Source organism: Lampetra planeri, chromosome 36 (genome assembly GCF_965212315.1).
Source record: "Lampetra planeri chromosome 36, kcLamPlan1.2.h2, whole genome shotgun sequence".
In the NCBI taxonomy this organism is placed as follows: domain Eukaryota; kingdom Metazoa; phylum Chordata; class Hyperoartia; order Petromyzontiformes; family Petromyzontidae; genus Lampetra; species Lampetra planeri.
The window spans coordinates 1,442,919-1,459,769 of NC_136142.1; the positions used below are offsets into that span (position 1 = coordinate 1,442,919).

At 50.4% G+C, this 16,851-nt stretch overlaps 1 protein-coding gene across 6 annotated transcripts in view; it reads right to left on the reverse strand.

The window, feature by feature from the left end:
• ACOT7 (acyl-CoA thioesterase 7) overlaps positions 1-16,851 on the reverse strand; it is a 91,469-nt gene that overhangs the window by 33,409 nt on the left and 41,209 nt on the right. For 4 of the 6 annotated variants that reach the window (XM_078611366.1, XM_078611369.1, XM_078611372.1 and 1 more), the window contains 3 exons: positions 15,663-15,777; positions 11,974-11,988; positions 9,009-9,098 (listed from right to left, as the gene is read on the reverse strand). In XM_078611366.1, the coding sequence (XP_078467492.1) occupies positions 9,009-9,098; positions 11,974-11,988; positions 15,663-15,777 (220 nt within the window). The remainder of the gene's footprint in view (positions 1-9,008; positions 9,099-11,973; positions 11,989-15,662; positions 15,778-16,851) is intronic. The other 2 variants (XM_078611368.1, XM_078611370.1) reach the window with 1 other exon arrangement.

The following is a 16,851-nucleotide window of genomic DNA, read 5'->3' on the forward strand; positions in this document are numbered from 1 at the left end:
TAGGGAGACAAAGACGGTCGGGCGTGGTGCTGGCCACCCACCCCCTCGTGTACCGTTCCGGCCTTCATAGGTGCTCGCTAACAGCACTTTCCTTACAGTCTGTTAAGGCTATACGGGGGATCTTTGTCTTTGTCTTTGCAGAGCAGTTTAGCGTGCTGCGCTACGAACCCGGCGGACCTGAGTTCGATACCCTCTCTCACGGCCACCAACACCGGTGACGATTATCTGAACTGGTCCTGGGCCTTCAACTAGGTCGACTCAGCCTCAAATGTTACCTGGTGCGGTGCGTTGTAAGCATCGTCACTGGGGAGACAAAGGCGACCGGGCGTGGTGCTGGCCACCCACCCCTTCCTGTGCCGTTCCGGCCTTCATAGGTGCTCGCTAACAGCACTTGCCCCAACGGTCTGTTCAGGCTATACGGGGGAGGCGGGGGTCTTTGTCTTTGTTTGCCCATGTAAGACACCCAGGCGCACGGCCGTCGGTGGAACGGGTATTTGTCGGTAGCGCCGGCTCATCAAAGCCTGGCTGCTGCCTTCCAGCTCGTTCTGCGCTTCCCCCAGCGATTGTGCACGAACGACGGGCATGCTATGTATTTTTTACACGCATAAAACGAAAGGTTATTATTAAGTTAGCAGTGCCGGTGGTTCCTTATTGATAGATGAGCTGAAATCATAATCGTATTGCATTTGTCAGCTCTGCTTCTCAGACGCGTGTCTGTTTCACATTAGCTGGCATCTCGGCAATGAGCACCCTCGTAAATGATTACGTGATCGACAGTGCTGCGCTTTAATGAAGATTGCATTGCTTCACATAAAACGAGAGAGGCCCAAAGCACAACCAATCTGTTTCATATCTAAAGAGTAGGCACGCATCACACTGCTGCGATACATTAAGTATCACCATAACTGTTTAACACGAATGGCTTTCGCGACCAATATCATCCATAATAGAGGTTTTTTTGGGTTGGATCGCGTAAATATATAAATGTGTCGTTAAAACCCGCCGCCATCCGACACAGGAAGGACAAGATCATAGGGCTCGCATAATGCGCATGCATAATGTACGTTGACTCAGTAATCCCCCCCCCCCCACTTTGCGCAAGAGCGCAGAAGCGTGGTCAACACATCTACGCCTCTATATAAGGAACGAAACAGGTGGACTTCTCAACAAATCTGGCTGTCGCCTGATGAAGCTGGTTGTATTTATTGGCGAAACGTCGTACTCGGATTGTAAATGTTGTGGCTTGGCTCTCCAACACACCGGTGCGCTGTACAAGTGACGAATTGGCACGTTCTGTTTACGTGACAACCCTTACTTGTTGGCTGAGTCGGGTGGTGGCGGGGTTTAACGACACATTCATATATTTAAGAGATCTAACACAAAAAAACCTCGATCGTGGATCACCATAACTGTCAAAAGCAAAAAGTCCCAAGCGGTGATTTTTTGTTCAACCAACAAGAGAACGGTATTGATCTAGCAGCGGACATTCCACATTCTCCACCGACTACCGTTGATATTCACGATGAATCGATCTCCAACACTGCGTGGAGCGTATTTACGATCCGGCGGCTCTGTCCACCCTACGGCACACAGATGGATGGGTTCACCACGGCCAGCGAGCCGGTCGCGTGTCGTGGGGCACAGTGTGGGTGTACTACCTGGGCCAGCGTGAAAGAGGAGGCCAAAAATTGTCTTGAGCGAGGTGCTCTCCATAGCAGAGGCTCTTCTGCCAGCAGAGGCGTAGGCAGGAAATTGCAGGGCGACACCTTTATCTACCTTTTTACGTTTTCAAACCCACTGTGCATGTCACTATGTATCTATGCATGGTGAGCGTTGGCTTATTCAAATGATCTTAACTATTTAAAATGTTTTGTCTTTTATTTTACAAGGTCAGGAGGCCCACTGAGCTATAAAGCTATTTTGTAGAAGTGGCCTGGCCACAGATGATAGCGCAATGAAGCGGCTTATCCATGTCGACATTTATAGTAGTCGAACACTCTAAACGCACGTTTCTAAATGTGGAGGGGAAAAAACGAAGGACCCGGAGAAAAATGCATTTGACCACGGGGAGAACGTGCAAAATCCAAATATACAGCAGGCGTCAGGGTCGGGATCGAACCCACGACCTCCTGCATACTAGGCGAGGGAGATAACATCTCCGCCACCTTGGCATATGGTGGTTGAATTAGAGAGAGAGCGGCGGCACATCTGGATACTTTTGACTCGGCCTAGCCCTGCCAAAAATACTGTCTTTGGGGAAGGCATTAAAACAAGAATTATGCCCGAAACTGGTCACTGCTCCGCCTTGTGTGATGCACAAGATAGACCATATATTTGATTCGGTGAAGATTTAGCTGATCCGATTTTTAAAACGCACGCTAAAGTCTCTTAACGGGTTCTTCTGATAAAGGGGGTACATGAGATTCATTATTCATGACTTTGTAATCCTTTGATGCCAAATAATGCATGTGCTGGGTCTTGCTCTAATGGGGTTAGTCATGTCAAGGATCACTAAGACTGGTGGCAGGGGAAAAGGGTCCCCGATTTAATTATTACCTCCACAGAGATGCAATACAAAAGGACTTGCACCATTGTATCCTAACAAAACAATCTCATGGGCGGGTTAAGAGTTGTACAAACATGCCATGTGACACCATAAATATATGAAGACAAATATCCCCATATAGCCTTTCATAGTCTGTTGGGGCAAGTGGTGTTAGCAAGCACCTATGAAGGCCGGCACAGCAACCATGGGGGTGGGTGGCCAGCACTACACCCACAAAGACACACATCCCCGTATCCCCCTATAGCCTGAACAGACTGTTGGGGTAAGTGCTCTTAACGAGCAATTATGAAGGCTGGTACGGCACACGAGGGGGTGGGCGGCCAGTACCATGCCCGACCGCCTTTGTCTCCTAAGTGGCGATGTTTACACACCACACCCGGTACTCATTTGAGGCTGAGTCGAGCTAGGGGAGGCCCAGGACCGGTTCAAATAATTGTCACTGGTGTTGGCCGAGAGCGGGAATCAAATTCGGGTCGATGGTGTTCATAGCGCAGCGCGCTAACCGCTACACTACCGCTCCATACACACACGTCTCTCGTGAAGCCTTTTTAATAGGCCGTTGGGGGCAAACACTGTTAGCGAGCACCGAAAAGGATGGCATGGCAAACGAATCGACGGGGGGTTGAGCGCCCCACCATTGGCCGCCTTTGTCTCCCCAGTGTTGATCGTTACCCAACTGGCTAAGTCGACCTAGCGGAAACCCAAGATTGGTTCAGATATTTGCCACGAATGCTCGCTGTTGGCTAACCACGACACCACCGCTCCCCCAACGACTCTAGCCACACCCACGCATGTGCACTAGCACATGTGCAAAACACACAGCAGCTTTCCCGTTTCCTTTGAAGTGCAAAACCGAAAAGATCAAGTTCTGTATTTTCTCACTCCTCTAACATAGGGTGTCAGATTAAGTGAGATTACATAAAGCAGGTATAAGACGACAACAATAGATACACAATAATAATCATAACAACAAATAAAAGCCACTCGAGCTATATGGATAAGTCTACATTTCTGGGAAAGGCTATCAAAAAAAAAAGATCCCAACAACATTGGATTCTAATTCCTGACATTTTGAAAAGCAAAGAGTGCCGGGTTGATACTTTCGAAAGCGCAAGCATAGCAGGCGAAGAATTGCAAACACAGCGTTGATGCAACAATGCCATTGTTTACCAGGACATTGTTGATACCCCCCCCCCCCGAAGGTGAGCCAGAAATTGTACGGTCCAAACTCATTGCGTTTCCATAAGGTCCTTTATAAAACATTTAAATCTCGTTTTTTATGTTTGTCTTGTGCTTTTGTGAGCCTCCGCGCAATTTTACACTTGGCTTGTTTCATAAATAATTTGCCTTCGCTGCCTCGAGAGCTCTTCTACAGTTGTCGTTTCTTTTTCTTTGATATTTCGACCGTGTCGTAACGCCTCCGATGATATTTACAATCGCGCAGGCCACTCGTCTGATTTCACAGCAGTTGTTTGGGCGCGCACGCTTCTGCCCTGCAATACGTTTGCAACGTTTCACTTTTACTACTGCTCGCTAATCATACACGCTAGCCCATGGTCCATGAACCACAGATTTCACTCCTCGGTACCACTTGAGAGTTGGCACAACATTGGCGGTTCCAATTCCTTCATGAAGCCAAAAGCAGTGAAGTCTGTGATATGCATTTCAAATGAGTGGGGTTAGACATTTCACTCTGATTTCATTACCACCACCACCACGATTCATGGGCAGATAGCCCGTAGATGTCCACTGAAACATGTCCTTGTTTGTTTCCTCTGCCTTGTGCCAATATGCTCAAGTAGTGGCCACATCTTTCTGACACCAACCTCTTATGTGGCCGGCAAGCCATTCTCTGTTAGGTCTTCCTCTTATTTGCCGTATAAATCAATCGGCACCATTTTCTGCTCTGACTCAGGGACTATTCACCAAACAACTGCTCGAAAATTCTCAGTCCTTACGCTTACGATACGAGGGTTAAATTGTGCGAGCAATATTTTTTTTCTTTGTCAATTTATGCATGTTATATAAATAATTGTTACTGCTAAGATAATGGAACAATCGAGGCAGAACAAGACAGAGAGACAGGCAGGCAGTGAAGAGGAGACACATTATTTAGACAACTTAGTAAAACATAAAATAGTAACCATCGCTACGCAACTCTGGGTTCCTAGGTCAGGTCTCATGACCAGAATTATGCGAAAAAATGTTTTTATCAACCCTGGAATCATGGCGACATCGATACTGGTAATGGTGATGGCGGTGGTGGGATAAGTTAACCTTCAATTTGGACCAGAACTAGCAACCTTTCCGAAACAATACAATCTCAACAATACTATCTCCGCACGACGCAAGTTCTCCACAGGATACGTTCCGTCCTTTGGCTCCCACTCCATGGCTAGCCTCGACCACAGCCATTGTCCCCCTTCTCGGGACACACCCTGCCACAAGCCCATTCGCTCACTTCGCTTCACGGTCAACACGACGGCTCTTAGTCGCGTACATTCTCCAAACCCACATAGTCCTCCCTCCTGTCTCGCTCTCAGCAGCACGGTGCATACTATCTGGCCCTGCGCGGAACAATGCCGCCGCCGCTACGGGTTGTTATCAGCAGCTTGCGCGAGCGCCGCGCTCAAGCCAGCGCCCGCGAGTGCTGCTGGGACAGCGGCTAGCACGGCGTAACCAAGGCAATTAAAATCAGAGCGCCTATGAATTAACGGACTGATGGACGAACGGCAAATGGGCGAACGTGTCGAAGGAACCGGCTGGTCGGCTAAGATATGCAGGCACGAGGACGAAGCGCTATTGAAGCGATGTTTATGAGTCGCTGGCGACAGGTTCACCTCCTCCGTCTCTCACCGCCGGCGTTGCTGCGAGCGGCTGCAATCTACCCCAAGCCTCTCGCGTTGACAGGCACGCTCAAAAGACAAATTCGACATCGGAACGCAACGTCGAGCTTTCACGACGAAATATATTTGAAATTGACAAACAACAACAGATATTTGTCCGGCCTTATTTCCCCACCCTCAGCCCAATGAATTATTTGACCGAAATCTTCCAAATTTGTGTTCCTCCACGCTTGGCCTGGCCTTGGAACCGATTATTCACCCGCTTGTGTACACGACATCTCGACCAAATTCCGGTCAACAAGTGGAGGGGTGCTCGCTCACGCCGCAAAGAATGAGTTTGCCCCCAGAGAACTTCCCCCTCCCACCCCTCACACCCCCACCGCATGGCCACATCCGAGTTCCTGATTGTTTGTGAACGGGCTCAAGGCTCAATCGAGAGTTCGGGCTCACGCTTCAATCAAGCCGGTATTTACTTTTGGAGGAGGTCAATATTGACCTCGCTGTGATGGCGGCACTGATGATTTGCGACGAGCGAGAAGGACGCGGACAACGGCGCTCGCCCTGACCCTGCGACGACGGGCGGCGTCGGATTTTACAGAAGCCCCAATTAATTGGAGTCACGGTGGCGAGATGTTAACCACCTCGCCTGGTATACAGGAGGTCGTGGGTTCAATCCCGGCCCTGATGATGCCCTGTATATTTGGAGTTTGCACGTTCTCCTGGTGGTCACGTGTAGTTTTCTCCGGGTCCTCCGGTTTTTCCCTCAACATTTAGAATGAACATGCGTTTTAGAGTATTTGGCTGCTATAAATTTCCATATGATAAGCCACTTCGTTGGTCACTTATGATAACGAGCTATATCGCTCAGTGGGCCTTACCTGGTAAAATAAATCTAGCTTACCGTTTAATTTGTCGGTGTTTTGCATGGAGCTCGGAGCCCAGCGAAGGATCGTCTCACGGCGATTCTTCCCGAGTTGACCCCTGGCCTGGGCCTTCCCGGTTCGCCTTCGGGGTCTCAAAGCGTGTCGCTCAGCTTCTTCTACTTTCGTACGGCTGATGTAGATGCAGAGACAACGACTACGATCTTACAATCAGGTGGTCAAGCTAGATAACTGCGTCTGGAGCAGCAGAGTTTCGCTGATGATGTCTCTCCCTCGTATTTTGTACGCCCGGCGAAAGCCTCCCTCTGTCGCGGGCCTCCAGGCTGAAATTTGATGCTCAGAGTCACTCGGGGAGAAGCCAAAACTCTAAGAAGCCACGGTTTTCCCACTCCCGACGAACACCGCTCTACATCATGATTGGTCCTCGAAAGCTCTGCATTATGGAGGACCCAAAAATGTATTTTATTTTGCCGACGACGAAGACCATTTTCTATGATAAAAGCAAGCCATCCAAATATCTCACCGGTGGTTGGGACGATCAAAGAGGCAACGTCTCATACAAGCACACGACTTCGAATTTGGGCACAGCTGGCCTTGCTCCCAAGGGGTTGGTGGGTCATGTCCTTGCTCACGATTGAGCAGAGAATTAAACTACCGTTTAGAACAACATTTTCTGAACTGTGCTCAATGGCGCCCACAAAGTTTTGGGCACAGCTTTCACCGAAAAACATCAGGCAACCCGGCTGCATTTGCTGAACAGGCCGCACCCTGCCGATGGGACTCACGGAAGTCGAAATCGTTCTGGAGTTTGTCGCTGAAACAAAAGCTGCTTCAAACAGAAGCTGCTCCGGAGGGCCCGTAGGTCGCTTGGGCTAGTTAAACAGCTCCTTCCCAGTCTCTTTATTATTTAATGCCCATAATCCACAAGGCCAACGCACAATTATATTGTCCACACTTGACGAGTTCGCTGAGCAAATAAGCGATCACCATTATCGTCATCACCATTGCACACCGGCGCTCAGAAAGAAATACCAACGCGGGGATATTCACACCTGGATGAAGAACGATCGAGTGTCGGCACGTGCAACGTGACACGTGCAACGTGACACGTGCAACTCGACACGTGCGTGCACAGGCCTTTGTCAGTCCGCTGCTACACGAGGGATACCCCATGCCGTGTTGGTCATAATCCGCACCTCCGATTAGCACGGTTGGCTACGTATGGTGCGAAAGAAGTTCAACTTACATACATCAATGAGGGTTGCTGTTTGACAATGTTTCACCACGCTGGTCTGTGCGGGATGGGGAAGGCTGGCGAGAATAGACGTGGGAGCATAGAAGTCCAGTACAGCAACGTGTTTTGCTGGACCTTACGTGGCACCACCCACTCAGCCGCCGAGCGTGAAACAAGGCATTGTCCATTACGATCGCAGGTCAGAGCACTATCCAGGCTAAAATCTGCTTAGCTTGCAGGTGATACACTTGTAGGTTTCTGGGCCAACGTGCAGTTGATATTCGCAATGCGTCTCGACTCAACAAGCATGGGCCGGTAAATAAAACATGTTCACAAAACAAAAGTGTTCCCGGAAATAGTTTTCGTCAATACGATCATGCGAGGCGAGACGTGTTTTATCGTTGAGGCCTTTGGGAGAGGACTCCTAAAGGTCTCGCCAAAGGCCAGCAACGAGATTAAATTCTAATTGAATAAAGAAAACAACACAATATACTCTGCAGTGTCCTTCACGAGCCGAATGGATTTTTATTCCTAACAAAATATTTAAACCCGGACTGTGAGCGGACAAATTATTCCTGTAATGACGGTCAACATTTGTGATTTACGATTCATAATATAGATTTTTTCGAGTGAGGCCGCTGCATAATGATCAAATTTGTGTCACGAATCCCTCCACCAACCGACAAGCCTAACAAATGAAATTGTCGTGATGATGAGCGACCTCGTTACGAGTACAGGGAGGGGTTGTTCCAGTTGAAGGTGGCACGGCATGCGCGCGTCTGCTGCGTGCATCCACTCCACGTGTGCATCCACCCCATGCGTGCGTCCACTTCCCCAGAGGTATATTACCTGATGCTACGTAATGCTGATGACTTCTGAACGCCGTGTGCTCGTGGACATTTACGGGGATGTCAAGCCAACGCAATTTGTATCTTCTGAGAATTAACTCGAGGAAGACACTACTTGGTCAGGTCAGAGATTTTAAGTGGTGGGTCAAAAAGGCCACGTGTCTCCCTCTCAACACAAGCATTGCGTCATTGGTGGAAATGATTCATTCCTCACACAGTGTTGGGGGTGGTGGGACAGTGATTGGTGCCTTGCTCTATGAACCTGATGACGTAAGTTCGACTGCCAGTCACAGCTAACATCAGTGGCGAGTAGCATCAGAAACGCTGTGGTCCTGGGGGGGTGCACCGAGCTCTAACCCACCCACTCATCCACCCCATTATGCCCAAGGTAGAAGGTGAGCTGCTTGGTTCAGTTGCCGAAGAAGCTCCGGCACATTGGAGCAAAAAGTCGGACATCGTGCTGTACACCCCGTGAACGCACGGGGAAAGCTCCTCTATTTTACCCCAGGACAACACGAAGACGCTGAGCGATTAGCTTCGCGTCACGGCGCGTGGCCCCGAGCGGATAATGGGAACGTGCGTGTGCGTGCGTGTGCGTGCGTGTGCGTGCGTGCGCGCGGACGAGACACTCACCCCCCTGCACGTAGCCGTGAATGGCACAGTCCGAAGGCCCCACGAGATGGATCAGGCTGGACTGGCTGTAGCCCACGGTGTGCGTCTCCGCTAAAGACAACAACGCGGGTACACACAGAGACACCGCCAATTAAAATGTACACAAACCTCGCTCAAAATGAACACACGATGATGTGCATTGGGGCTTGCTGGCACACTGGACTTGCAGTCCACAGCTCGTGGGTCGATCTCCCAGCATGGCAGTTAAAAGAATGGGAAAAGTTTCTGAAACGTCCCAGCCGCCTCTGTCCACCCAGCAGCGTAAATGGGCACACCACAGTGAGACGATCGGTCGGTGTCTGGCACGTGTGAAAGAGAAGACCAACATTAGCCTCCTCTCTGAGAGCCCTCCCTGGAGGAAACCCTTCCACCAGCAATGGCAGGACTGCACCTTTAGCTTTTGTGACTCGTATCACGTGTGGGGCTACTTTGCGGGCGGTGCAGAAAAAATACTTTGTTGCACTGTACTTCCGTGCACCCCTCTCCCCCATCTTCACCAACGCACACGGAGCAGCGCGGTGAAGTATGGTCAAATAACGCCTGTGGCCAGAACGACGTGGGTTGGGAGGCCCTCAGCCAGCAGTGGAGTGACAAGCAGGGCTGTGCATGTACACGTGAAACGATGCGCCGATTGATGTAGCTTCTTAAGCTTAATACAAGCAACTAATCACATATGGAGCGAATGGAGGCTATTTTCTTTTGGCATCGAGTGGGTTTTACGTTAACCCTGTAGCAGCCAGTAGTAGCCACTACTTTCACCAAAACGTGACCAAGAATAGTTTATTTTTCATCAATTAATCGTCGCCGATGCCTTGCGGGCAAGTCGCAGCATCGTCGGAATCGGGGGGCGGCAGCGAGACGTTACGTTTTGCTCGAATCACTGTCATCACCTGCGGTGAGCGTTACCGTGAGATTCACGCATCGTCCGCGCGTGGGGCGCAGCGGGCGTGCCAACCGCCAAGGATGAAATTCGGCTCCGAATTTCGAGGTCACGTTTCTACCGCGCGCCGTTTTGGGTCGCCGCAATTTGCTGCACCGACGCTCACCCCACAACAGTCAACGCTGAACACGTGTGTGGATATATTTATTTATTTACGAACAGATAAAGGGGCAGCCCTGCAACGTGTTCTTGCACTGCTCTTCTCTGGCTACCTCTGCCCCAAGCCCTACAACACCCGGTATTCCGACCTTCGATACGAGGCAGAGCCAGGATCAGCCTCCGCTTAGCTTTGGCGATGGGGGCGCACGTGCAGGGAGGTGTGGGTTGTGTCATTTGTCTCGGCGCTGCACGTATGCTGTGCGCTGAACTTCTTTCGCACCGTACGTAGCCAAGCGTGCTAATCGGAGGCGAACCGGCGCGCGGGGAGACAGCCGTCCGGGCACGGCCCCCCGCGGCCTCCGCTCCCCCCATCCGCTCCACAAAAAGCGGCGCAAGCGAAGCCGCGGGCGGCCGAGGTGCCAACCGAGAACAATCGGCACCGCAGGGGCCGCCGAGCCTCAACCCGGGCAGCCTCCCCTCCTCCGTCGTGAGCGACGATCGCCACGTCCCTCCGTCGCACCGTTGCAAGGCCACGCGGCGAGCGCCTCGTTCTCCCCCCCCCCCCACCCCTTCGCCCCCCACCCCCCACCTCCTCATCGCTAATGGCAAACTGAATTGCCAATTCGTTCACGCGTTGTTGGTGACGCGCCCCCAACCCTGCCGGCAAGCCTCACACCCCTCCACCCTCCCACTCGCTCCCCTCCCCACCGCCTCTCCCCCACCCACCCACCCGCTGCACCCTCTCGGTGGCATCGCAACCCCCGCCCCCCAGGCGACTTCACGCACGGCTGGCTCGTGTCCCCTCCAGCCCACGACGACCCTTGGGGTCGGGGTGGAGGGGGAACGAGCTCCCGCCCCCCTCTCCACCCCCCCCTCTCCATCCCGCTCTAATCCCAGCTTCAACCTCCCTCTCCCTCCCTTCATGTGACCCCTGCTCTCAGCGCTCCGCCTTCTCCGCTGCTACTAAGGGACATTAATCCTGCGGTAAAGGTCTCCTGCCTAATTTCGTGGGCGTGACTTTCTCTCGCTCTCTCGCTCTCTCTCCGTCTGAGCCTCCCGAAATCGTTGTCTGTCACCCACGCACAAAACGACGCCTCTCATCCGGAGCATGCAGGAGCGGTGCGCACGTTCGTTCGCTCGCAGCTCGCGACGCCTCGCGTCGTAACGAGCGGCAGAAAGAGAGAGACAGAAGCGAGGTGGAGAAAGAGGAGCGAGAGAGAGAGAGACGGGCAGACAGAATAATTGCATGGAAAACACATCTCATTATTTCTGGTTGCCAAGCCTGATGGGATTATTAAAACGCGCGATGTACACAATGGCTGCGGCAGAACACGTTCGTTGTTATTTTTAGCATGGAAGGGGAAATAAATGTATTGCCAAATACGGCGGAACCCGGTTGGTGCGCTGTTAGAACGTAGCATCTGAATGCATCGAAAACGCAAGGAATTTTGACACTAAACGAGAGCAAAAAAGTGTGTTTGTAAATCCAAAGTGCCGTGCTCTCTTCAGAAGGGGCACGGGAAATTGACATTTAACCGCATAGCTTTTTTCTTGGCGAAATGAGCGCCAACACCTCAAAAACACTTCGTGCGTATACGCTCCAAACGTGTCAACCAATCCAGAGTGAGAAAACAACAACAACAACCAAGTAATCGGATGCTCAAGCAAGGCAGCCACATGACGTCCAATCAGGAGCCGGCGGCAGTGCACAATCGCTGAACGGCGTTTCCGACCGTAACCACTTGCAAGGCGACCAATCCAGGGCACAGTCGTGTCAGAGTTGGCTCTGGATCACTGGACGGAAGGTTTATTTATTAATTCAAATATACAGGGAGTGCTGGCGTTAAACCGGGTTCCACCGTATCGCGACCGCACGCCGTTGCTTACCCTTGCTCCGCCACTCTGTAGACCCAAGGCCGCAGTGAGAGAGAAAGGTTTTGTAATCAATGCGTGTGAACGTTAGAACATGTTCGTTTTTGCTTTGCAGTCAGTGGTTCAACACAGGTGAAGCACACAACTTAAATCTGGAACATAGGCGACAAAGCACACATTTAATCACAAACACAGGCAGGATTGTATGATCTTTGTGGAAATGCAAGTGTAATATAAACGTAACAAATGTACAGCATTTCCATTTATGACTCGGGGCTGAAACATCGTCTGGAAAAGCATAATTTTTTTTAATTTTAATGACGACCAATAGGCAACAACGACTGAAAATGATGACGTTAATGACCGTTAACGGCGATGATGGTTATTTTTGACGGACCATCATTGCTATTATTATCATCTCATCTCGCTTTAATTTCAACGCATTTCACGACAGCCGCACCCACTGGCGGCGTGGCGTGTGTCATCTCAAATAGATGCAGACGCACGGTGCGGAGGACAGGCGAAGGCTCAGGATTACACCGGCGAGGCTTAAACAAGCCCCCCCCCTCACCCCCCCCCCCCCCCCCCGCGAGAGACATCGTTGGCTCTTCAGCGGCACTTTAGCAATAAACGCCGCGATCGACGCCTGCGCGATAAAAGGGCTCAAGTGCACGCGGGCTGCCGCTGTTTGGGACAAACATAGCAGGGGCACGGTTACCGCAAGAGCGCGCGGGTTTATCGATGACGTGGATTTTTTGTTTTTAAGATGACGCCGACACCGACCAACAACGGCGTTTTCTCCCACAGCGTGAAAACTCCGGCTCCGGTCCCTTTTGAATTTAAATTGCCAATGGTGTCGTGGCCGCGCTTATAAAGAGACAAGCCACGAGGGTGAAGGAAAATCGTTCGGGAACTCCTACCCAACAGCAGAGCGCCGGGTCGAAACACGGAGGGGCCGCGATGGAAGATAACATTGAAGACCCCTCGCGCAGTCGGTGTGAATCAGATAAGCCATCCCAACCACGACCCGACGCAGCACAACGAGCCGATACATTCCTAGCCAGGGCGGCAGAGGACGGCGCTGTGGTAGCGCTCGTGCCTCACAGAAAGGTTCCTGGGGGTTCGATTCCCAACTCAGGTGTCTATGTGTGTGGCGTTTGTATGTTCCCCCCTTATTCTCCGTGGGTTTCCTGTGGATTCTCCCATTTTCTTTCGTACCAAAAAAGAAAAAACACGGACAACGTAACTGGTACTTGCACAAACATCCCAACGCCGAAAAATTAACTGGAAAAAAAATTCAATTGGGATTACACAACAACATCAGCCCCTAACTGTGACAACTTGGTAGGAACGTCCTACAAACAAATGCACTTAACCAGCTGACAATTATAGTGCCCTTAAATCACCCATGAAATCCAGGTGAATGTCAAGGACAACTACAAACATTAGGCAATATCAAGAGCCAAAAATGTTTCTAAATCAACCGATAAATACATTATTGGGTGTCACTATGGCTTTCAGAATACGGCTTGCTTACGGAATAAGAGTGTGTTTGACACAAACACCAAACTAAATGCACCACAACCACCGCCCCCAAGCGTGGATGAAAAGTCTGTTTGTCCGCGTATGTCTGACAACCGTGGTAATTCACGGGTATTTTCTCCCTCGGCAAGAGAGGTGGACAATCGGACACTTCTTCTTGGTTCTTTCGGTAAAGTCACGTAGAAGGGAAGTAATAAAATAATAAAAATAAAACATAATAAAATTATTCTCACGACGTTTCGGCCACAACGCAAACAGCCGTCCTCAGGTGAAAACCAGGTCCGTCGAGGCGACAGACCTGGTTTTCACCTGAGGACGGCTGCTTGCGTTGTGGCCGAAACGTCGTGAGAATAATTTTATTATGTTTTATTTTTATTATTTTATTACTTCCCTTTCTACGTGACTTTACCGAAAGAACCAAGAAGATGAATCCCTGCAGTCACGAAAGCTTTAAATCAAAACGGACACTTCATCCCTGTGACTGAAAATGAGTTCCTGAAGAAGCTCCCAAGCACGTGGAGCGAAACGTCAGTCACCGTCCCGTGCAATGTGCGGCGTGACCCAAAGATGCGCCCAGAGGACACTTTGAGAAGCGCCGTCTGAGCGCCGTGCCGTTTGGCTCGCGCAGCACGCCTTGTGGGAGACGGTCGTAATAACACGACGTGCTACGCCGAGGTTTTTATTTTATTCTGCTTGCCGTGCAGCCACCAAGCGCTCCGTCATGCCGGCATGTTCGACGCAGGGCTTTGGGTCCACGCGCCAATCACTGCCAAAACCTCAATGACGCAACTCCCCGGGGGGAGGAGACACAGGTGGCCACGCCAAACACCGGTGCCCGGGCGCCTTGCGGCAACTATAGCAGCCAGGTGCTCGCTAATAGGATGTGAGCGGGCACATTTGGCAGACGTGAAAGGAGAACTATTTTTGTTGGGCTCATCGTGTGCGTCGCCACCGGTGAAATATCGGTCCCTTCGTCCCCCCCACCCCGCCTTCATTGCGCCAACGTCTGGAGGGGTGGTGCGTTATTTTGAAACGTTACGTTTTTCTGTTAAGTTAAGTGGGGGGGCGACAGCTGCCAAGGTGCTGAAGGACGCGGCAACATTGTCGGCGACGATGGCGGAGATAACGCTGGCAGTGACGAATGAGGACGGCACAGTGATGAATGAGCACGATTACGATGATAAACAGGAAGGGTGCCGCCGCTGTTGGGAAGTGAGAAATTATCAAGATGCAGATGATGATTAATGAGAAGACGATGTGGGGGTGAGGGTGGTGGTGTCATGACAACAACGGAGGGACTCTGTGAAACCGCGTGATGGACATTCACATCACAACAGATATTTTACAGATGTATTTTTACACCGGCAATTAAGGCAACAAGAATAATGGCCACGCGACGTGACAAAGGGCCCTATTACGTACGCAGATTAAGCCTGCTATCTGTAAGTGCCTCATTTTAATAAATTGGCAAGCCCCATTTGAAAAGGACTGTGCAGACAAATGCATTCTAGGGTGAAGCCATTGACGTAAAAGGTGCTGCTGCTTCTCTCCCTATATCATGAAAAACAAAAACAATGACATTATTTTGGTTCAACACAGGAAAAAAAAACATTTAATTGAATAACAAGGGATTACACATTTAGAGTTGACAAATTGTTTCAATTTCAAAATGACCGTCTTGAGATTACAGGGGAAGAAACATTACGATTCTATCTCAACACACTCGAAAGGTCCGTGGCACTAAAACCCAACAATTACTTTTAATTTGCTTGACAACGTTTTAAAATTAGATGATTTATTTAAAAAAACTAAATATTTCCAGGAACATTAAATATTTCTCAATGCTCAGCAGTTAGTTGTGTTTACCGTTATCATTCGTTATTAATAATTTATCTGTGTTATTAATCTGGGTGGACTGATGATGGAATTCGATTCCCGGCCCATGGCTGACATCGTTGGTGGGTGACATCAGAACCAGTTTTGGGCCTTCCCCCTTTTTACACCAACGTGCCACGGCCATGGGTAGGGCCCTTATCCAGCAGTGGATCGACAAGGGGCCCTACGCATCAACGAATTGAGACAAAACGTCCCCAATGTGTGTATGCAAAAAAGGATTTCGTGCCGCCACTGTGCTATGCAACTGCTCCCACGATGCACTTTACCGGGACTGATGATAGGAGTGAGGGAGAACGCCGGTTTCGCCATGAGCTCCACTCTCGCGCTCTTCTGGGCGTCGTATCTCGTCTGGCCATCGTCGCGCTCCTCATCGCATCCGTACTGCCGACGACAACGACAGCGATAAACAGCGATCGTTGGATGCCGTCCGAAAACAACGCACACGTTGAGCCGATTCTGGCAACATGGACACTGGCACGAAGGTGGCGAGAAGACTCGCCAAGCCCAGCAGACAACTCGGCCACAGCGCGGAGATTTGTGTCACTTTGCTTGGATTTTTCCCTGATATATTCCCAAAAGATGCTAACGTTTGATAGGTCACCCGCAAATTACGGCGATTGGGGAAGTGCAAAGCGGCACTGCCCGCTTTCACGCGCAGAGCTTAGCAGGACTTGCGTGGGAAAACAACCTCGATATTCAACGAGGATTCTCCCTGGGCGAATAGACCTTCCTGTATTTTTGTTACACTTTAGGCCAATCGTGCTACTGGCACTGTGTCGTGAGATGAATAATCTATTTTGAAATCTTTCAGAGCAGTGCGTGTGCCCCTCACACGAGAAAAAATATTTCCGTAGAACTTCTCTTGCAAAATCCCACAAGTGGCCTTTGCATCCTGCATACTCTATGCGGCACCCTCTCCGACACACACACTGCGATGAGGATGTCGCTTGACAGCAAACCAAATGGACGTCATTCCTGAGAACTGGAATTAGGCCAATCTGGGGTGCAGAAAATAAAATGAACAAACTAGTCATTTGTGTGTGCAGTGACTAATGACTGCACTGAGACCATGCACTCACTATATCATTGAGCAAGTGGATTAATTAGAGGTGGCTGCCCTGATTCTTCAAACCAGGACCTCCTGGCCACCACGGACCACATGCGACGACGTCTTATTTTAGAAGCGTCTGCATGACGGGTCACGTACAATCCCGGTTTCCGTTGCAATAAACGACCTAGGGCCTCAAAGGCATCTTAAGCGGTCATGAACAAAGGTCATATGTAAATGTTATTAATTTATCAGACTGAAAACACAGAGATATTCAGGGTCACTAAATCATCACTGATCTAATTTAATATCCAAGCTTCTTGCACCGTGGCGTACGCAGCATCCCACCAGGCCCCAGAAAACATTCGGGGAAGGGTAAGGGCGGAGCGCTGCAACTGCTCGCTCAC